The sequence below is a fragment of the Taudactylus pleione genome, unplaced genomic scaffold (genome assembly GCF_031769625.1).
Source record: "Taudactylus pleione unplaced genomic scaffold, aTauple2 ptg000976l, whole genome shotgun sequence".
Lineage (NCBI taxonomy): Eukaryota > Metazoa > Chordata > Amphibia > Anura > Myobatrachidae > Taudactylus > Taudactylus pleione.
Window position 1 is genome coordinate 2,941,160 of NW_028285377.1, and position 23,252 is coordinate 2,964,411.

The 23,252-nt window shown below is 43.6% G+C and overlaps 1 protein-coding gene across 1 annotated transcript in view; it reads left to right on the forward strand.

Annotated features, from left to right (window-relative positions):
* The window catches only part of CARF (calcium responsive transcription factor), a 308,136-nt gene that overhangs the window by 231,811 nt on the left and 53,073 nt on the right, over window positions 1-23,252 (forward strand). Inside the window, exons 12-13 of the mRNA XM_088460719.1 lie at window positions 11,012-11,087; window positions 12,018-12,133. Coding sequence (XP_088316845.1) covers window positions 11,012-11,087; window positions 12,018-12,133 — 192 coding nt within the window. The remainder of the gene's footprint in view (window positions 1-11,011; window positions 11,088-12,017; window positions 12,134-23,252) is intronic.

Consider the following 23,252-nt stretch of genomic DNA (forward strand, 5'->3'; position numbering starts at 1 on the left):
ATGTTCTGTCCAACACAACTTGTCTAAGAAATGCAACTTTACACTGATCTGAAAATAGCCCTCTATAGCCATTGGGGTGTTTGCCTGGTGTAATGGAACCCGGATGAGATAGGGCAGAGTTAGACGGGAGCCGGAAGGTTTGGTTAGGTCAGGAAACTCTGCAGTTTGGTTTGTTTGTAACTGTTTATTTCTACTTCAGGGTCCATAGGGTCCACAGGGAAACCTTGGATATAGGTGAGTATGGGGTCATCCAGGCACCACACAATTACATTTTCTCCCATAATGCACTGGGTTTCCTTCCTATACCCCCGCCCCCGGGCCAGAGGCACCTCAGTTTTGTTGGCACGCCCGGCCGGAGTCGGGTTTTCTTCAAGTGCGGACAGTACAGGGGACGTCCGCGCTGCCGCTCCGTCACCACGCCGCCGCCGAGATGCCAGTACGGATCCAGTGATCTCGGCGGGCTTCTGGGGTCTTAACTAGCAGGGACCCTGGAGGATCCCTGGACTGCGGTCGGGCGCTACGCGGACCAAGGTAAGCGGCGGTGACCCGCTGAGACGCAGTCTTTTTTCCCCCAGGGCTGGGGACTCCCTGGGGATGATGACAACATGTGGAGCCAGGCACTGAGACCTGCGCTTCCACTAGGCCACCAGGGACGACAGGCTGGAGTGATACAGAATAGTCCAGCGTCCCGGGGGTTAAACACTGGCCAGGGGAAGCTGCCTTCCCTGTCTAACAGCCGGCTCCTCTTCTCAGCTCAGTGCACCTTTCCACTGCGGTCTGGCTACGCTGAGATGCTCTCCTCCTCGGGCCACGCCACCTCTGAGGCCTCCGGCGGCCATTTTCTTGGATGGCAGTGTCGCAGTTCTCTCTGGCCAGCGTGTGCCCGGTCCCCCTGCATACCTCTCCCTTTTGGGTCAGTGTAAGCAGCACTATTGCCTACCGGACACTGAGTCTGCGTAGTTGATTATAGTGCCATGGTGTATGTGACTTATGCTAGCGCTGTCTGTCTGTGTCTATTTTATTCACAAACTGCCATTTCTAGCATTTCTCTGGTTCTGATATCTCACATACATTGCTGTATATATAATATATATTATATATACAGCAAAGTATTTGTGAGTATTGTCATATACTGTTGTATGTTGCACTCTACCATATCTGACCAGTAAGCCCCTGCAGCTTGCCCAAGCGCCAGACTGGTCCAGTACTTTGCTTTCTTAACTAGTATTATATAATATATATATACTTAGTGGCGGAATTGATACTCAGTGCCGTATTGTGTGCGATATTGCTCTACTGGGTCATAGAGGGTGACAAACCAGCTTCTCTGTTCAGGCAGGTTCTGTTTGTACAAATAAAGGGCTACTTCTGCGGAATTCCCTTTACCAGATCAGTTAGTTGATGCTACAGCCTGGCGAACGCCCGGTAAGGGGCATCAACTTCAGGGACTTTTCACTGCGTGTTATCCATTTCCTGCAGTTCCTTGCACGAAATGGAACTCATCCCCTGCAGTAGATTCACATGTAATACAGTTAATTACAAGTGCTATGTTACCTATGCCTTACATTTATTCCCTGAAGGCTAGGAAGGTGGAGGTTTGCCGGAGGTCTACATACCTTCCATCAATTGCTTCTAGGCCTCAGAGGTTTTCTTGGTTGGTAACATCAGAGATTCAGCCACACACATAGGGAAGGCGGTTATGGTTATCAGTCTCCTGACTTCCAGTGTCTCGACGGCAGCTGTGGCGGCTCGCCGTTTCCTGTGGTGGCTTTCTTGGAGGGCAGATGCTGATTCCAAGAAATGCCTAGAATGCTTCCCATACAGAAGTATTGTTCGGTCCTGACATGGACAGGATTGTGGACACGTTGATAGTGGTTAATTCTGGGTTTCTGCCTTTTGGTTGCACCTTCTCCTTTCGATCCTTATGTCCTCAGGGTTAGCCCACAGGTTAGGCCTTCCCAAGGCCGTCCACTTCCAGTAGGGCTGTCAGACCTAACAAACAGGTCTGGAGTACAAGACGTCCTACTTCCTAGTCAGAGGATTAAACCCTCAGCCTAATGGGATGGGCCTCCCTCTGGAAGATACCAGGGTGGGAGGCCGACTTCTTCAGGTGACCGGGTGTTGGTGTCAGACCACCTTAGACACCTGGGTAAGAGAAGTAGTTTCTCACGGGACGACATGGCCTTACAAATCTAGAAAGCCGTACTATCCTTGCTTCAAGCAGAAGTCACAGTACCGGTCCCGTTGCCCCAGAGGCGAATGGGTTGTTATTCCAATGTCTTTCTGGTTTTAAAAACCGAATGGATCCCAGCCTAGCCTCAAACTTAAGTCCCTGAACAAATTCCTCAGGGTACCTCGGTTCAGGCTGGAAACCCTACTCTCAATAATACTGGCTATGGTACATGGGGATTTTATGATGTAATATTCAGGGTACATGCCTGCATATTACAATTACTCTGGCTCACGAGCATTTCCAGTTTCGGGCTCTACCGTTTGGCCTATCTACTACACCTCGGGTGTTACTGTTTACCAAAATTATGGCGGCAATGGAAGCCCATCTGCGGCAGCATGGGGTCCGCCTGTTACCATACCTGGGTGAACTTTTTACTATTGGCAGGGTCTCCAGAGGGACTTCACCACCACCTACAGCTGACTATATCTATGCTCCAGGTACACGGGTGGTTAATCAATTGGAAAAAGGCCTCCCTGATCCCATCACAAAGGATGTTGCACCTGGGAGCTCTGTTGGATTCACAACAGCAGCTGATCTTTCTGCCTACGGAAAAGATCTTCACTTTGCATACACAAGTACGCAGATGCCTCCACAGTCGTCGAGTGTCCATCCACTCTGCAATGCAGTTCCTGGGTTCCTTAGTGTCGACGTTCGACATGGTGCAATATGCCCAGTTTCATTCCCGGCCTCTGCAGAAATTGATCTTCTCCAGGTGGGACGGATTATTGGATTAAGCAAACGATGGTGCTCTCTCCGAAGGTGCGTCTTCCTCTTGCTTGGTGGCTGCAGATGGGCCACCTCACTAGGGGCCCCCCTTTTGTTTTTGGACTGGGTCCTTCTGACAGCGGACGCCAGTCTCCAGGGTTGGGGCGTAGTGACAGGTCCACACTCCTCTCAGGGATGGTGGACAGCAGAGGAGTCTGCCCTGCCAATCAACATATTGGACATTTGGGCAGTCTTCAGGTCCCTGCAACAAGCCAGACTCGTACTTCACGGAAAACCCTTGCAAGTTCAGTCGGACAACGCCATGACCGTGGCCTATGTTAACCATCAAGGAGGAACTTGAAGTCAGACAGCAATGACCGAGTTGTCACGCATTCTGACATGGGCGGTAGGCCATCTACCAGCCATATCGGCAGTGTTCATTCCTGGAGTTCTCAGTTGGGAAGCGGTCTTCCTTAGCCATCATGACGTGCATCCTGGGGAATGGTCTCTTCACCAAGAAATGTTTTCAGCTCCTGGTGGACAGGGGTGGCCTTCCGGATGTGGACCTCATGGCCTCCCAACACAATCACAAACTACCAGTGTACGGGTCTAGGACAAGAGACACCAAGGCTCTCTTGATAGACGCTCTGTCAGTCAAGTGGATCTTCCAGTTTGCGTACCTGTTTCCTCCAATCTCCCTTCTTCCTCGAGTACTTCGGAAGTTCAAACAAGAGGGAGGCACTGTCCTGCTGGTGGCTCCAGCGTGGCCCAGACGTCACTGGTACTCAGATCTTCAGATTCTCTCCATAGACACTCCGTTGCTGTTGCCTCAATGTCTGGACCTCTTGTCTCAGGGTTTCTTGCCTTTACCCGGACCTGGGTCGTCTGTCTTTGAAGGCGTGGTTTTTGAGACATACCTCCTTAGGTCCAGCGGTTTTTCTGGCTCTGTGGTTAACACCATGCTCAGGGCGCGTAATCCAGCCTCTGCTAGAATTTACCTCAGGGTGTGGCATGCCTGCTTTCAATGGTGTCATCACAAGGGTTAAGACTGCCAGGTATTTCAGATATCCAGAGTTTGGCTTTCCTGCAGGCGGGTTTGGATCTTGGTCTCCGCCTTGCCTCCTTGAAGGTGCATGTCTCTGCTGTTTCTGTGTGGTTCGAGCGAAGCTTTGCTCCTCTTCCTGTTTTCCGCACTTTCCTACAGGGTGTCCTTCGCATTCGGCTTCCCTTTGTCCCTTCTGTGGCGCATTGGGATTTGGCTGTTGTCCTTTAGGGCCCTCCATTTGAACCCCTGATCTCAGTGGATCTCAAATGGCTTACAGCTAAGTGTTTTTCTTTTGGCTATTGCTTATGCCAGACGAGTGTCAGACTTGGGGGCTCTCTCTTGCCGTTCCCCATTTGTTGTCTTTCACCAGGACAGGGCGGTGCTGCGGACTTGCCCTGGGTTCTTTCCTAAGGTGGTTTCTAGTTTTCACATTAATGAGGAAATTATTGTACCGACCTTTAATTCTCCAGACTTCTCGGCTGGTGAGGCCTCTTTGGATGTGGTATGTGTCCTCAGGATTTATGTGGACCGTACCAGTTCCCTTCAGAAGTCAGACTCCTTGTTTGTCTTCTACGGCTTTCACAAAAAAGGATGGCCAGCCAATAAACAAACTTTGGCTAGATGGCTGTGCATGGCGATCTGAGGCTTACACTCATGAAGGCCTTCCAGTGCCACCCTCTGTTACTGCTCATTCTACTCGGTCTGTGGGTCCTTTGTGGGCAGCTCGTTGTGGCGCCTTGGCTGTTCATCTCTGTAAGGCGGCCACGTGGTCTTCCAGACTTTTCTGAGGTACTATTAGGCATTCAATACCTTTGCCTCTCCAGATGCTTCCTTTTGGGTGGCGGATTCTCATCTCTGAAAGTATAGTAGTGGTGCGCTCTGGGTTATGCTAACTATAAGATATGTGGTGAAGATGGTTCCTTAATAGTAAACTATAAAGTTAATGTTCCTTAGTGATCAATCAGCTACTAATGTCGCAGAGAAAACTTCCTTATCCCTGACCGGGAAATGTCTAATTATGTCCACAATGTTTTAATAAATCCCCATGGGAATCCAACATGAAAAAGTCTTGGGAGAATGTCTCAATAATCTGTGGGATGTGTGTTCTTTATGAAGTAAACTCTCACAGTAAATGTCTGTTAAATGCTGTAGGATGGGTGTTCTGCTGCAGCATGCCCTCTTCTCTCTCCTCTCCACCTCAAATGCAATGTATAGGCACAGTATCAGGGAAAGGGTATACACGATGATGCAGGTAGGTAAGTGATGGATGTACTTACCAAACTGGTTGGTTCCTGCTGGTATCCTTTGTCCCGGTGCTTGAAGAGGTCCGCGGTGGAGAGAGGGGTGATGTGTGTATAGCAATACAGGGAGGCTATGCACTCTAATGAAATCAAATCTTGTTTATTCTATTTAAAAATCAATAAAGACTCACAGGAGTCTAAAGCAGTAATGAATGGGTTAAGTCCCAAAATATACAAGGCCTAAAAAAGTCACCAAGTGTCATGTAGAAAGGGGCGTGGCCCAACGCGTTTCATCCAGGTAATGGACTTTTTCAAGGTGCCTGCCTTACCTTCTGTCTCTCTTAAATAGGCTTGCCAATTGAGCTGTCTGCGTTGCCGCTGTCCGCACTCCCCGCACTTCCGGGTTTGTGGTTGTGACATCATCGGCATGAAGAGACCTGAATACCAGTCACTAGAGTGTGTATTGTGGTCTGTGTCATGCACATGCGCGGACTCCGGTGGCCATTTTGGTGGAGATATTTTACTGCTGTTTGTGAATATGGGTATTGCGGCGGCCATTTTATTGGTTTGTTATAGTGAAATTCAACCATATGGGTGTTGTGACGGCCATTACTAATGTGGGATGTACCTGAGTTGTACAGGATCCGAGTATGATTACCTCTCCTTACTATGCATGGTTATAATATAAATTGTTATATGTTTTGTTAACCTCCTATCATCTTTCACTGATTGACCTGGATAGGCTAACAGGTGTCAGTGTATATGACATCTACTAGGTATTGTTTCCAGTACTGCAAAAATGTATTCTGTTCTCTGTCTTGTGTAGTTCATTATGCTCACTACAGTGGCCGTTTTAGTGAGATTTTTACCAGTATCTGGGAGCATAAATCTTACTGCGGCCATTTTAATGGTTAGATGTGCTTGATCAAGAGATGGATGTGGTCATGCATATGTCTCCTCACTGAGTACGGCCATCTTTTTACATACTTAATTCCTAGGCAACCTATCGTTCATTATATAAAGAACAGATTAGATTTGTGATAGTCTGTATTGCTAGACCTTTTTGGTAATTTGTACTAATGGACATTATGATGTTCATATATCCTAAGCATTGTTAATATATACAAAGTAGTACCATCCTCATCGTTTTGGTCGCATAATATATGTGTTGCACCTATTTGTTAGGCGTGGCTACAGCCAAAATTCCAATTTTTCATAAGATTTGACTATGGTCATGTTAATAGCCAGTCTTTTATAAATAATGTAATACAAAATATCTGCATAACCACCATGTCTATTACAACATGGTGGATGCTGTTACTCAATCACGGGTCTATATTGAGTCCTTCTTGGATCAAAGTGTGTAAGTTAAATATCCATCTACTTTCTTTTTTATCAATCTTTTCGATGTGATCACCTCCCCTCCAATACGGCATGACCTGGCCTATTGCTAGAAATTTCAAACCTCTGGGGTCACTGTGATGTTTTTTCCTGAAATGATCTGATACGCTGTGTTGTTCGAAACTTCTTTTAATGTTTCTAATGTGTTATGCTATTCTTTTTTTCAAACTTCTCGTGGTACGTCCCACGTACTGTAAATTACATGGGCATTCTAGTAGGTAGATCACGTGTTTACTATCACACATAAGTGTGTGACGTATCCTGTACTCCTCCTGGGTGTATTTGCTGGTGATACTCTCTATAGGGGAGGTACTTCTATAGCCTAAACTGGTGCATTGTTGGCAACGTCCACAATGATAGAAACCTGTCCTTCTTTTCTTCCCATCTATTGTGGTTTGTTTCCCAGATGTATTGGCTCTTATATGGTTTTTAACTAGTTTACGTTTCAGATCTTGTGCTTTCCTGTAAACTACATCTGGTTTGTCTGGTAAGATATTCTTCAGTTGGTTATCTAGATGTAGAGTAGACCAGTGTTTATTTAAAATTTTCTTAACTTTGGGGGCTGAATCTGTGTAATTTGTGATGAAATAAATCTTATTATCTTTCTCCTCTTGTTTCTTTTTATCTTTATATATAAGTAGTTGTTCTCTTGGTTTTATTCTGATTTCATCATACGCTCTTTTTACCTCTGTTTCGTCATAATGTTTTTCTTTTAATTGGTTAAATAGATTTTTTCCTTGTACATCATAGTCTTCCAGATTTGAACAGTTCCTACGTATGCGTGTGAACTGACTATGTGTTATGCTCTTAATCCAGCTGGGGTGATGGTTGCTCTCTGTAAGGATATAGCTGTTAACGTCAACCTTTTTGTAGTGTGTTCTGGTCTGTATGCTTGAGTTATGTATAAATATTTCTAAATCAAGGAATTTGACCCTCTCTTTGTCATATTTGGTAGTAAATACCAATTTTTGGTCATTTTGATTTATGTAGTGTGTGAATTCTTACAGATAATTTTCATCTCCTTGCCATATGAATAACACATCGTCAATGTATCGTCTCCAGAGGACCAAGTTTGCATCGAGCTCACGCCTACCCCATATGTTCCTGATCTCCCAGAGACTCATGAACAGGTTTGTGTAGCTTGGTGCAAACTTGGTCCCCATCGCAGTGCCACGTTGTTGAAGGTAGAATTCCTCTTGGAACCACATGTAGTTGTGCGTTAATATAAATTCGATACCTTGGACTATGAAGTCGATTTGTGTTTTATCGATATCCGTATCTTGCTCCAAAAAATGTCTAACACTCTGCATACCTTGCGTATGGTCAATCACCGTATACAATGATGTCACGTCACTAGTGGCAAGCCAGTAATTAGCCTTCCACTCTAAATCTTGCAGTATGTTTAGACATTGTGTCGTATCCCTAATATAGGATTGCTGTTGTTTCACATATTTTTGCAAAAAGTAATCGATATATTGGGAAAGTGATGATGTCAGGGAATCTATCCCTGAAGTGATGGGTTTGCCTGGCGGGTGAGTGTTGTTCTTGTGAATTTTCGGCAGGTAGTAAAAGACAGGGATCACTGGATGCTTATTGCTAATAAAGTCAAATTCCTGTTTGTCTAGTATCCCTGTCAACTTGCCTTCCTGAAGTATGATGTCTAATTCTTTTTGGAATTTACTAGTGGGGTCTCCCTTAAGTTTGAGATACGTGCTTCCGTCAGAGAGAATGTTATAGGCCTCTCTCATATAATCATCCTTGTTCAATATCACTATCCCACCTCCCTTATCTGCGGGTTTGATTATTATGGAGGTGTCTTTCTCCAATTCCTGTAATTCAATTTTTTCCGCCCTTGACAAATTGTTATGTGTCCCTCTTTGTTGATCATTCCTAAGTTTACATATGTCTTGTATGACGGCTTTTTCAAATGTTTGTATAAAGTTACCCTTAAGATGACTTGGATTAAATTTTGATTTTGGTTTGAGATTTGAGTGTTGGTACTTATTTGTTTGATATGTGTTCATGACCGCTTTGTGTTGGTCCATAAAGTATTTTTTCAAGGTTAATTTCCTTTTGAATTTTTTGACATCCAAATATGTCTCAAATTTGTCTAGTTGGTTGTTAGGGGCAAATTTAAGTCCCTTGTTGAGTAACGAAGTCTGTGCAGATGTCAGTATCTTGTCACTAAGATTGAAGATCCCTATAGGTTGCTGTGAACCTATTCGTTCCTCATTTCTATTTTGCTTTTTTTTCCCCTCCCCTACATCCCCTTCTGTGTTTTCCAGTTTCCTTTTGTTTGTTGCTAGTGTCCTCTGTCCCAGACTCTGTGTGTCCGTTCCTAGCTCTAAAAAATTATCTGCCCATTTTGTTTCTATGTTGAGATCTTCCTGTACAGATGCGAATAGGGTGTGTGTCGTGTTCTTAGAACTTATTTCTGGGGTGTCACAGGAAGCTGTCACTACATCCTCTTTCTGGGGTACTGTCTCTAATACGGTGTTAGTTAGGATTAGATCATTCCAACCTTGCTCAAATGACCGTCTCGCTAGATTGGTATATTCATCAGTATTGTCCTGTGTTTCTTCTAATGTATATATTGAAAAACTATCCACTTCTTCCTCACTGTGAGTGGTGAGGTTCAGCAAATCTATATCATGGATGGTCTTACTTTGTTGAGCATGTATTTTGGTCATGTACTGCTGATATGTCAATCTTAATTTTTTATTAATAGGACTGCCGTCCTTCTCCTTTCTCGTATGATAGTGATTGGTTGGTTTTATGTTCTGCTTTTTCATATGGTTGTGTTTGAGTCCTAGGGTTTTCCGTGGTGGTTTCCTTACCCCAAACTTGTCCCTCAAAATTTTTGATTTTTTGCTGTCAACAATGTCATCCTCTCTTTTCTTTAGTCTATTGGAAATCAATGTCTCTAATGTTTTATATTCATCATCAATCTTATGTGGTTCTAATTGTTGATCTAATCTGTTAATTTCCAGGTCTAGTGCTTCTAATTCTGTTTGTCTGGTTAGAATGATTAGATCTACTAATTTGCCTGAACACTCCTTTAATATACTATCCCATTTGTCTGTGAATACTTTGTTATCCCGGTTATGTGTGGGTTTTTTCTTCAGTTTTAGACCTTTGGGTATGATATTCTGCTCTTTATACCTTTTTAAGTGTGTTAAGATCCCACCATAGCTTCGTTTCTTTTGTTAGAAGTTTCTCTAGCTGTAAAAAGGTTTGACCGAAAGTGTCATTGCGTGGTATTAAATAGTCCTTGTCTGTTACTTCTTTAAACAACGTGTTCGCCCTATCATCTCGTTTATTCCTAATATCTGTTAGGCCCATATGTAGTCAGTTGTTTAGCGATCAGGCAGCTGTTTTAGAAAACGGGATATTATACAGTATGAAGGTAACAGCAAACAGCGCTCTAGATCTCTTGTCAGGCAGCCTATTATGATAACCCTAGCAGCTCCACTTCATTAGAGGTATCCCACCTCTATGTATCCCCGGTCAGGGATAAGGAAGTTTTCTCTGCGACATTAGTAGCTGATTGATCATTAAGGAACATTAACTTTTATAGTTTACTATTAAGGAACCATCTTCACCACATATCTTATAGTTAGCATAACCCAGAGCGCACCACTACTATACTTTCATTTATGTTACATAGAGGTGGGATACCTCTAATGAAGTGGAGCTGCTAGGGTTATCATAATAGGCTGCCTGACAAGAGATCTAGAGCGCTGTTTGCTGTTACCTTCATACTGGATTCTCATCTCTGCTCAGGAGCGTCCCTGCCCTTAAAGGGACTGCTTTGGGACATCCCAAAGGTCTCCCTGTGGAGCCTATGGACCCTGAAGTAGAAAATTAGAGATATGGCAAGAACTTACCTTTGTTATCTCTCTTTCTACGAAGTCCATAGGGTCCACAGGACTCCCGCCCTGACGCACCTGTGCTTCAGATGGGCTTTGCTCTGGACACCGCTTTTCCGTCTCCTTCTGTGTGAGAATGTGATTTCTTGAGTGTTCCAGATACTGTCTTCTCTCTCTTTTATCCTCCTCTGACCTTTGGTTTGCTACGAAACTGAGGTGCCTCTGGCCCGGGGGTGAGGTATAGGAGGGAGACCCAGTGCATCCTGGGAGAAAAACTTAACTGCGTGGTGCCCGGATGACTCCATCATCACCTATACCCAAGGTCTCCCTGTGGACCCTATGGACTTCGTAGAAAGAGAGATAACAAAGGTAAGTTCTTACCATATCTAATTTTTTCCAGGATTTAATGTAATGTACAGTGGCGAAGGCCTCATGTTTTTGGCACATATAATAACTATCACTTTGTTATAACTATAGTCACCGTTCTTTTTTTTTTTTTATATACTTTTTTTCTTAGCTCCAATGGACTTCAGATAATGGCAGTGTTCTCAATGAAATGGTTACAGTTACATTTGAATCTTCTTCTCATGAAGGTAGGTATAACTGAGGATATGTGGCAGAATTGTAGTATGATGTATCAGGACTATATACAACAGTGGGCCTGATTCAGACCCGCTCGCAAGCGAGTCGATGTTGCCCAAATGCGCACGACGGAGGCGCCTCCGTCGTGCGCATGCGCGAGACCCGAATAACGACGGGGAAGCCGTCATTATGGGTCTCGCACCAAAGGGGGCGTGCTGTCGATGGTGAGTGACAGCACGCTCCCTTTGGTAGGCGTGCCAGGGGCGTGGCTGCCCAGATGGAGGCGTTCCCATGGGAACGCCTACTGTCTGGGTCCGGCCCCACTGACATCACTAGTGATGTCAGTGGGAGTGACTTTGGCTCTGATAGAGCCAAAATCACTCCAGGGCTTGCGGTCAACGAGACCCTACCGCAAGGGTCTCGTCGCAAGCCCAATGGTCGCGATGGACTTGACCATCGCGACCATCATCATGGACGCTCGCATAAGCTGTGGGTGGTAACCCACAGCTATACGAGCGTCCAAGAGGCCGCTTAGCAAAAAAAAAAAAAAGCGCCCTGATTCAGAGTGAGCACTCATTCAGAGCGTCCGGCTCTGAATCAGGCCCAGTGTTTGTATAATTACGCATTGTGGTCTGAACATTGACGGCTATAAAGTGTTATATGGGCACTTCAGATATGTGAATGCCCTAAAGTTTCGGATTTCTCTATTTGTTAATTGGACTGACTGCGAATGCCTGCTGACGCGTACACTACACGATGGACGCGAGGAAACACTACGTGATTAGGAAAGTGGTTAATGAACCCTAATCTTCCACCTTCTCACAATGTACCACATACACCTGACTATCACCAATGTACCATGAGGCTTAGGACAATATCAGTAATAAATGCTAACCCTAATCCACAATGCAAACAACACTGATGTCTGTATTATTTCTTAGAACAAGATTCTTTATTAAAAGTGGAGAAGGTATCTGGTGAAGATGTCTGTCAGGGGACAGCCCAGCTGATCTCCTCGCTCACCTCTCTGCAGCCCAAAATCTTTGCACAACTTCAGGTTGGTGCTTTTATGAAGAAGTTACCAGTTCACATATTTCAATTTAAACTGCATAAATAACTTCACAATAATATGTGTATACGCTGGCAAGTACAAGTATGTATTTAATTTACCCAGTGCCTAATATCATGTAGTAATGAAATAGCTTAATTCTGTGGTACAAATAGCTTCTATCATGAGTGATTTCTAACCTTCTGCTGTCATGAAAAGTGTGTGTGTACAGTATGTGTGTGTGTACAGTATGTGTGTGTGTGTACAGTATGTGTGTGTGTACAGTGTGTGTGTGTACAGTGTGTGTGTGTACAGTATGTGTGTGTGTGTACAGTGTGTGTGTGTACAGTGTGTGTGTGTACAGTATGTGTGTGTGTACAGTGTGTGTGTGTACAGTGTGTGTGTGTGTGTGTACAGTATGTGTGTGTGTACAGTGTGTTTGTGTACAGTATGTATGTGTGTGTGTGTGTACAGTATATGTCTACAGTATGTGTGTGTGTACAGTATGTATGTGTGTGTGTGTGTGTGTGTGTGTGTGTGTGTACAGTATATGTCTACAGTATGTGTGTGTACAGTATGTGTGTGTACAGTATGTGTGTGTGTGTACAGTATATGTGTGTGTACAGTGTGTGTGTGTGTACAGTATATGTGTGTACAGTGTGTGTGTGTGTACAGTATGTGTGTGTACAGTGTGTGTGTGTGTACTATGTGTGTGTGTGTACAGTGTGTGTGTACAGTATATGTGTGTGTACAGTATATGTGTGTGTACAGTGTGTGTGTGTGTGTGTACAGTGTGTGTGTGTACAGTATGTGTGTGTGTACAGTATGTGTGTGTGTACAGTATGTGTGTGTACAGTATGTGTGTGTGTGTACAGTGTGTGTGTGTACAGTATGTGTGTGTGTGTGTACAGTATATGTGTGTGTACAGTGTGTGTGTGTACAGTATGTGTGTGTGTACAGTATATGTGTGTGTGTGTGTGTACAGTGTGTGTGTGTACAGTATATGTGTGTGTACAGTATGTGTGTGTGTGTGTACAGTATATGTGTGTGTGTACAGTATATGCAGAAGACAGCATGTCATTCTGACCCCTGGAGAAATGACCTTTCTGGGATAGGGTGAAATTCCTTTAGATGTTCCTTTATGTATGTTCTGCATTCCTTAATATAGTCAGTCCTGGGCCGGTTGCTGTAGTCAGGGGTCGCCCCTTGGCAAATTCCATCCTGGCCAAAGGATAGATACACCCCTGGCTGTATTAGTCCATATTTTGTGGTGTAGGCGATAAGACAGTATGAGCAAAACTGCATCAAGATTAGGCTCCATATTGCTTATTGGATTCAGGGAGATTTTGCAAATGACAGATTCCTGTGTAACCAGTTGTGGATCCCAAACAAAGCAACGACCAGCAGCTTAGCTGCGCCCAAATCAGCCTGGCATGCATCGCTACATGGTTCTATGACTGGTAACCTTGCCACATATATAGAGGAAAGAGAATTGTTGTTCCCAAAACCCGCCCAAATTAATTGTATATGTTTTTAATATAGTGGGTGGTTATTAGCAGTTTATTCTGAGTTTTTAATAAATATTCAATCCTTACGCCTATATTATATACAGCAGTGTCACTGACATCTCCATATACATAACATAAGGAGAGTGAGGAGAAAGGTAGTCATTACTCCTATATTATATACAGCAGTGTCACTGACATCTCCATATACATAACATAAGGAGAGTGAGGAGGAAGGTAGTCATTACTCCTATATTATATACAGCAGTGTCACTGACATCTACATATACATAACATAAGGAGAGTGAGGAGGAAGGTAGTCATTACTCCTACATTATATACAGCAGTGTCACTGACACCTACATATACATAACATAAGGAGAGTGAGGAGGAAGGTAGTCATTACTCCTATATTATATACAGCAGTGTCACTGACATCTCCATATACATAACATAAGGAGAGTGAGGAGGAAGGTAGTCATTACTCCTATATTATATACAGCAGTGTCACTGACATCTACATATACATAACATAAGGAGAGTGAGGAGGAAGGTAGTCATTACTCCTACATTATATACAGCAGTGTCACTGACACCTACATATACATAACATAAGGAGAGTGAGGAGGAAGGTAGTCATTACTCCTATATTATATATAGCAGTGTCACTGACACCTCCATATACATAACATAAGGAGAGTGAGGAGGAAGGTAGTCATTACTCCTACATTATATACAGCAGTGTCACTGACACCTCCATATACATAACATAAGGAGAGTGAGGAGAAAGGTAGTCATTACTCCTATATTATATACAGCAGTGTCACTGACACCTACATATACATAACATAAGGAGAGTGAGGAGGAAGGTTGTCATTACTCCTATATTATATATAGCAGTGTCACTGACAGCTCCATATACATAACATAAGGAGAGTGAGGAGGAAGGTAGTCATTACTCCTATATTATATATAGCAGTGTCTCTGACACCTCCATATACATAACATAAGGAGAGTGAGGAGGAAGGTAGTCATTACTCCTATATTATATATAGCAGTGTCACTGACAGCTCCATATACATAACATAAGGAGAGTGAGGAGGAAGGTAGTCATTACTCCTATATTATATACAGCAGTGTCACTGACATCTCCATATACATAACATAAGGAGAGTGAGGAGAAAGGTAGTCATTACTCCTATATTATATATAGCAGTGTCACTGACACCTCCATATACATAACATAAGGAGAGTGAGGAGGAAGGTAGTCATTACTCCTATATTATATATAGCAGTGTCACTGACCACCCCATTTACATAACATAAGGAGAGTGAGGAGAAAGGTAGTCATTACTCCTATATTATATATAGCAGTGTCACTGACACCTCCATATACATAACATAAGGAGAGTGAGGAGAAAGGTAGTCATTACTCCTATATTATATATAGCAGTGTCACTGACATCTCCATATACATAACATAAGGAGAGTGAGGAGGAAGGTAGTCATTACTCCTATATTATATATAGCAGTGTCACTGACATCTCCATATACATAACATAAGGAGAGTGAGGAGAAAGGTAGTCATTACTCCTATATTATATATAGCAGTGTCACTGACATCTCCATATACATAACATAAGGAGAGTGAGGAGGAAGGTAGTCATTACTCCTATATTATATATAGCAGTGTCACTGACATCTCCATATACATAACATAAGGAGAGTGAGGAGGAAGGTAGTCATTACTCCTATATTATATATAGCAGTGTCACTGACATCTCCATATACATAACATAAGGAGAGTGAGGAGGAAGGTAGTCATTACTCCTATATTATATATAGCAGTGTCACTGACATCTCCATATACATAACATAAGGAGAGTGAGGAGAAAGGTAGTCATTACTCCTATATTATATATAGCAGTGTCACTGACATCTCCATATACATAACATAAGGAGAGTGAGGAGAGAGGTAATTAATCCTATATTATATATAGCAGTGTCACTGACATCGCCGTATACATAACATAAGGAGAGTGAGGAGGAAGGTAGTCATTACTCCTATATTATATATAGCAGTGTCACTGACACCTCCATATACATAACATAAGGAGAATGAGGAGAAAGGGAGTCATTACTCCTATATTATATATAGCAGTGTCACTGACAACTCCATATACATAACATAAGGAGAGTGAGGAGAAAGGTAGTCATTACTCCTATATTATATACAGCAGTGTCACTGACATCGCCGTATACATAACATAAGGAGAGTGAGGAGGAAGGTAGTCATTACTCCTATATTATATATAGCAGTGTCACTGACACCTCCATATACATAACATAAGGAGAGTGAGGAGAAAGGTAGTCATTACTCCTATATTATATATAGCAGTGTCACTGACACCTCCATATACATAACATAAGGAGAGTGAGGAGGATGGTAGTCATTACTCCTATATTTTATACAGCAGTGTCACTGACATCTCCATATACATAACATAAGGAGAGTGAGGAGGAAGGTAGTCATTACTCCTGTATTATATATACAACAGTGTCACTGACACCTCCATATACATAACATAAGGAGAGTGAGGAGAGAGGTAGTCATTACTCCTATATTATATATAGCAGTGTCACTGACATCTACATATACATAACATAAGGAGAGTGAGGAGGAAGGTAGTCATTACTCCTATATTATATACAGCAGTGTCACTGACATCGCCGTATACATAACATAAGGAGAGTGAGGAGGAAGGTAGTCATTACTCCTATATTATATATAGCAGTGTCACTGACACCTCCATATACATAACATAAGGAGAGTGAGGAGAAAGGTAGTCATTACTCCTATATTATATATAGCAGTGTCACTGACATCTCCATATACATAACATAAGGAGAGTGAGGAGAGAGGTAGTCATTACTCCTATATTATATATAGCAGTGTCACTGACAACTCCATATACATAACATAAGGAGAGTGAGGAGAAAGGTAGTCATTACTCCTATATTATATACAGCAGTGTCACTGACACCTCCATATACATAACATAAGGAGAGTGAGGAGAAAGGTAGTCATTACTCCTATATTATATATAGCAGTGTCACTGACACCTCCATATACATAACATAAGGAGAGTGAGGAGAAAGGTAGTCATTACTCCTATATTATATACAGCAGTGTCACTGACATCTCCATATACATAACATAAGGAGAGTGAGGAGAAAGGTAGTCATTACTCCTATATTATATATAGCAGTGTCACTGACATCTCCATATACATAACATAAGGAGAGTGAGGAGGAAGGTAGTCATTACTCCTATATTATATATAGCAGTGTCACTGACACCTCCATATACATAACATAAGGAGAGTGAGGAGAAAGGTAGTCATTACTCCTATATTATATATAGCAGTGTCACTGACATCTCCATATACATAACATAAGGAGAGTGAGGAGAGAGGTAGTCATTACTCCTATATTATATATAGCAGTGTCACTGACAACTCCATATACATAACATAAGGAGAGTGAGGAGAAAGGTAGTCATTACTCCTATATTATATACAGCAGTGTCACTGACACCTCCATATACATAACATAAGGAGAGTGAGGAGGATGGTAGTCATTACTCCTATATTATATATAGCAGTGTCACTGACAACTCCATATACATAACATAAGGAGAGTGAGGAGGAAGGTAGTCATTACTCTTATATTATATATAGCAGTGTCACTGACAGCTCCATATACATAACATAAGGAGAATGAGGAGAAATGGAGTCATTACTCCTATATTATATATAGCAGTGTCACTGACATCTCCATATACATAACATAAGGAGAGTGAGGAGAGAGGTAGTCATTACTCCTATATTATATATAGCAGTGTCACTGACATCTCCATATACATAACATAAGGAGAGTGAGGAGAAAGGTAGTCATTACTCCTATATTATATATAGCAGTGTCACTGACATCTCCATATACATAACATAAGGAGAGTGAGGAGAGAGGTAGTCATTACTCCTATATTATATATAGCAGTGTCACTGACATCTCCATATACATAACATAAGGAGAGTGAAGAGAAAGGTAGTCATTACTCCTATATTATATATAGCAGTGTCACTGACAGCTCCATATACATAACATAAGGAGAGTGAGGAGAGAGGTAATTAATCCTATATTATATATAGCAGTGTCACTGACACCTCCATATACATAACATAAGGAGAGTGAGGAGAAAGGTAGTCATTACTCCTATATTATATATAGCAGTGTCACTGACATCACCATATACATAACATAAGGAGAGTGAGGAGGAAGGTTGTCATTACTCCTATATTATATATAGCAGTGTCACTGACACCTCCATATACATAACATAAGGAGAGTGAGGAGGAAGGTAGTCATTACTCTTATATTATATATAGCAGTGTCACTGACACCTCCATATACATAACATAAGGAGAGTGAGGAGGAAGGTAGTCATTACTCCTATATTATATATAGCAGTGTCACTGACACCTCCATATACATAACATAAGGAGAGTGAGGAGAGAGGTAATTAATCCTATATTATATATAGCAGTGTCACTGACATCTCCATATACATAACATAAGGAGAGTGAGGAGGAAGGTAGTCATTACTCCTGTATTATATATAGCAGTGTCACTGACATCTCCATATACATAACATAAGGAGAGTGAGGAGAAAGGTAGTCATTACTCCTATATTATATATAGCAGTGTCACTGACACCTCCATATACATAACATAAGGAGAGTGAGGAGAGAGGTAATTAATCCTATATTATATATAGCAGTGTCACTGACATCTCCATATACATAACATAAGGAGATTTTCAAAGCAATAAAGTAAAATTTAAAAGATTGAAGGTACTACAGATAGAAATCAGTGATCTTTAATAATAAATGAAATGAATTGTCTGCAGCTTGCACATTATTTATTCCTGTAGAAATAGCTCTATTCTTGTATATACATGATGTATAGTCACTTTATAATTGTTAGATATATAGATTGTAGTGGTTACAGTTTGAGAACTGGTAAATGTGATAAGGTTAGTGTAGTGCCGCTGGGCACACACCTTACAAAGACGTAACCCAGCGATGCAATGTAACTATACATCACGTCGCCGTACAAACGACACGATCCGCTGCCGTTCCGGCTTGGAACGGCAAATTTGGCGGACACACACTATACAATGTGTTCGATATATTGATCTGATCCACGTCAGGGCGATGTATTGGGCAACAGATCATATACAGTGCATCCGGAAAGTATTCACAGCTCTTCACTTTTTCCACATTATGTTATGTTACAGCGTTAATCCAAAATGGAATAAATTCATCCTGTTTCCAATGATCATCCTTGAGATGTTCCTTCAGCTTAAATGGTGTACACCTGTGGTTAATTAAGTTGATTGGACATTATTTTGAAAGGCATACACCTGTCTATATGAGGACCCACACTTGACAGTGAATGTCAGAGCACAAACCAAGCATGAAGTCCAAGGAATTGTCTGTAGACCTCTGAGACAGGATTGTCTCGAGGCACAAATCTGGGGAAGGGTACAGAAAAATGCTGCTGCTTTGAAGGTCCCAATGAGCACAGTGGCCTCCATCATCCATAAATGGAAGAAGTTTGGAACCACCAGGACTCTTCCTAGAGTTGGCCGGCCGTCTAAACTGAGCGATTGTGGGTGAAGGGCCCTAGTCAGGGAGGTGACCAAGAACCCGCTGGTCACTCTGTCAGATCTACAGCATTCCTCTGTCGAGAGAGGAGAACCTTCTAGAAGTACAACCATCTCTGCAGCAATCCACCAATCAGGCCTGTATGGTACTGTGGCCAGACGGAAGCCACTCCTTAGTAAAAAGCACATGGCAGCCCGCCTGGAGTTTGCCAAAATGCACCTGAAGGACTCTCAGACCATGAGAAACAAAATTCTCTGGTCTGGTAAGACAAAGATTGAACTCTATGGCGTGAATGCCAGGTGTTATGTTTGGAGGAAACCAGGCACCGCTCATCACCAGGCCAATACCATCCCTACAGTGAAGCATGGTGGTGGCAGCATCATGTGGTGGGGATGTTTGTCAGCGGCAGGAACTGGGAGACTAGTCAGGATAGAGGTAAAGATGAATGCAGCAATGTACAGAGACATCCTGGATGAAAATCTGCTCCAGGGCGCTGTTGACCTGGGGCGACAGTTCATCTTTCAGCAGGACGACGACCCTAAGCACACAGCCAAGATATCAAAGGAGTGGCTTCAGGACAGCTCTGTGAATGTCCTTGAGTGGCCCAGCCAGAGCCTAGACTCGAATCCAATTGAACATCTCTGGAGAGATCTGAAAATGGCTGTGCACCGACGCTTCCCATCCAACCTGATGGAGCTTGAGAGGTGCTGCAAAGAGGAATGGGCGAAACTGCCCAAAGATAGGTGTGCCAAGCTTGTGGCATCATATTCAAAAAGACTTGAGGCTGTAATTTCTGCCAAAGGTGCATCAACAAAGTATTGAGCAAAGGCTGTGAATACTTATGTACATGTGATTTCTTATTTTTTTTTTAATGAAATTTGCAAAAATCTAAAAAAAAACCTTTTTACACGTTGTCATTATGGGGTATTGTGTAATTTTGACGACAAAAATGTTTTTATTCTATTTTGGAATAAGGCTGTAACATAACAAAATGTGGAAAAAGTGAAGCGCTGTGAATACTTTCCGGATGCACTGTATATAAATAATATATAAATCCAGCTTAATCCATTTACTGTCACATTTTTGATCTGTAGATGTAATTATAGTATGACTGTGTAATCAAGAGTTAGTATTAATGTTATTGGCGGCTGCTAGAAGATAATCTTCCAGCAGCCGCCACTGGGATTTTTTGACTGGTCGTATCAGATGTGACCATGTCAGGGTAAGCCCAGCCTGGTGTGATCGCAACAGATGTGACCATGTCAGGGTAAGCCCAGCCTGGTGTGATCGCAACAGATGTGACCATGTCAGGGTAAGCCCAGCCTGGTGTGGTGGCATCTGATGTGACCATGTCAGGGAAAGCCCAGCCTGGTGTGAGCTCTTCTGATGTGACCATGTCAGGGAAAGCCCAGCCTGGTGTGATCGCATCAGATGTGACCATGTCAGGGTAAGCCCAGCCTGGTGTGGTGGCATCTGATGTGATCATGTCAGGGAAAGCCCAGCCTGGTGTGGTGGCATCAGATGTGACCATGTCAGGGAAAGCCCAGCCTGGTGTGATCGCATCAGATGTGACCATGTCAGGGTAAGCCCAGCCTGGTGTGGTGGCATCTGATGTGATCATGTCAGGGTAAGCCGAGCCTGGTGTGATCGCATCAGTTGTGACCATGTCAGGGTAAGCCCAGCCTGGTGTGGTGGCATCTGATGTGACCATGTCAGGGTAAGCCCAGCCTGGTGTGGTGGCATCAGATGTGACCATGTCAGGGTAATCCCAGCCTGGTGTGATCTCTACTGATGTGACCATGTCAGGGAAAGCCCAGCCTGGTGTGATCGCATCAGATGTGACCATGTCAGGGAAAGCCCAGCCTGGTGTGATCGCATCTGATGTGACCATGTCAGGGAAAGCCCAGCCTGGTGTGATCGCATCAGATGTGACCATGTCAGGGAAAGCTCAGCCTGGTGTGATCGCATCAGATGTGACCATGTCAGGGTAAACCCAGCCTGGTGTGATCGCATCAGATGTGACCATGTCAGGGAAAGCTCAGCCTGGTGTGATCGCATCAGATGTGACCATGTCAGGGTAAACCCAGCCTGGTGTGATCGCATCAGATGTGACCATGTCAGGGTAAGCCCAGCCTGGTGTGATCTCTTCTGATGTGACCATGTCAGGGAAAGCTCAGCCTGGTGTGATAGCATCAGATGTGACCATGTCAGGGAAAGCCCAGCCTGGTGTGGTGGCATCTGATGTGACCATGTCAGGGTAAGCCCAGCCTGGTGTGGTGGCATCTGATGTGACCATGTCAGGGTAATCCCAGCCTGGTGTGATCGCATCTGATGTGACCATGTCAGGGAAAGCCCAGCCTGCTGTGGTGGCATCTGATGTGACCATGTCAGGGTAAGCCCAGCCTGGGGTGGTGGCATCTGATGTGACCATGTCAGGGTAAGCCCAGCCTGGGGTGGCGGCATCTGATGTGACCATGTCAGGCACGTGGTTAATGTGCGTATGCCATTTCACATGGATTTGCAAGATCAAAATGCAAGTTTAAGCATTCCTCTTGTGTACTTCCATGTTACCAGCTGAGCAAACCCTGCAACGGCCACTTTGCATATCTGAGCAATACTCAAACTCGGTCCTCAGGTCCCCACACAGTTCTTATTTTGCAGGTCACCCAGCAGTTGCACAGGTGTAGTCATTACTCACTGACGCATTTTAAAAGTTAAACAGGTGGAGCTAATTAGTTTACTTGTAATACTGTGAAGAGACCTGGAAAACGTTTGGGGTCCTGAGGACCAAGTTTGAGAACCTGTGCTCTAGTGTGTTGGTGAATCCCATGTCTCCACCGTCGGTTGCAACATTGACTCCATGAACAGCCCCTGCCTGGCGCAGAGTCTCTCTTGAAACTGTTTTAAAACATGACCAATGTGGCTGCGGAACGGAGAATGAGAACTCCCACTACATGCCCATAACACTCCCATATCACGCCTACGACGCTCCCATATCACTCCTACAACACTCCCATATCACGCCTACGACGCTCCCATATCACGCCTACGACGCTCCCATATCACGCCTACGACGCTCTCGCATAACTCGCCTATGACACTCTCGCATAACACGCCTATGACACTCACATAGCACATCTCTCATAACACGCCTATGACACTCACATAGCACATCTCTCATAACACGCCTATGACACTCGCATAACACGCCTATGACACTCACATAGCACACCTCACATAACACGCCTATGACACTCACATAACACGCCTATGACACTCACATAGCACACCTCGCATAACACGCCTATGACACTCGCATAACACACCTATGACACTCGCATAACATGCCTATGACACTCGCATAACACGCCTATGACACTCGCATAACACGCCTATGACACTCACATAGCACACCTCGCATAACACGCCTATGACACTCACATAGCACATCTCGCATAACACGCATATGACACTCACATAGCACACCTCGCATAACACGCCTATGACACTCACATAACACGCCTATGACACTCGCATAACACGCCTATGACACTCGCATAACACGCCTATGACACTCGCATAACACGCCTATGACACTCACATAGCACACCTCGCATAACACGCCTCTGGCACTCACATAACACGCCTCTGGCACTCACATAACACGCCTCTGGCACTCACATAACAAGCCTCTGGCACTCACATAACACGCCTCTGGCACTCACATAACACGCCTCTGGCACTCACATAACACGCCTCTGGCACTCACATAACACACCTCTGGCACTCACATAACACGCCTCTGGCACTCACATAACACGCCTCTGGCACTCACATAACACGCCTCTGGCACTCACATAACACGCCTCTGGCACTCACATAACACGCCTCTGG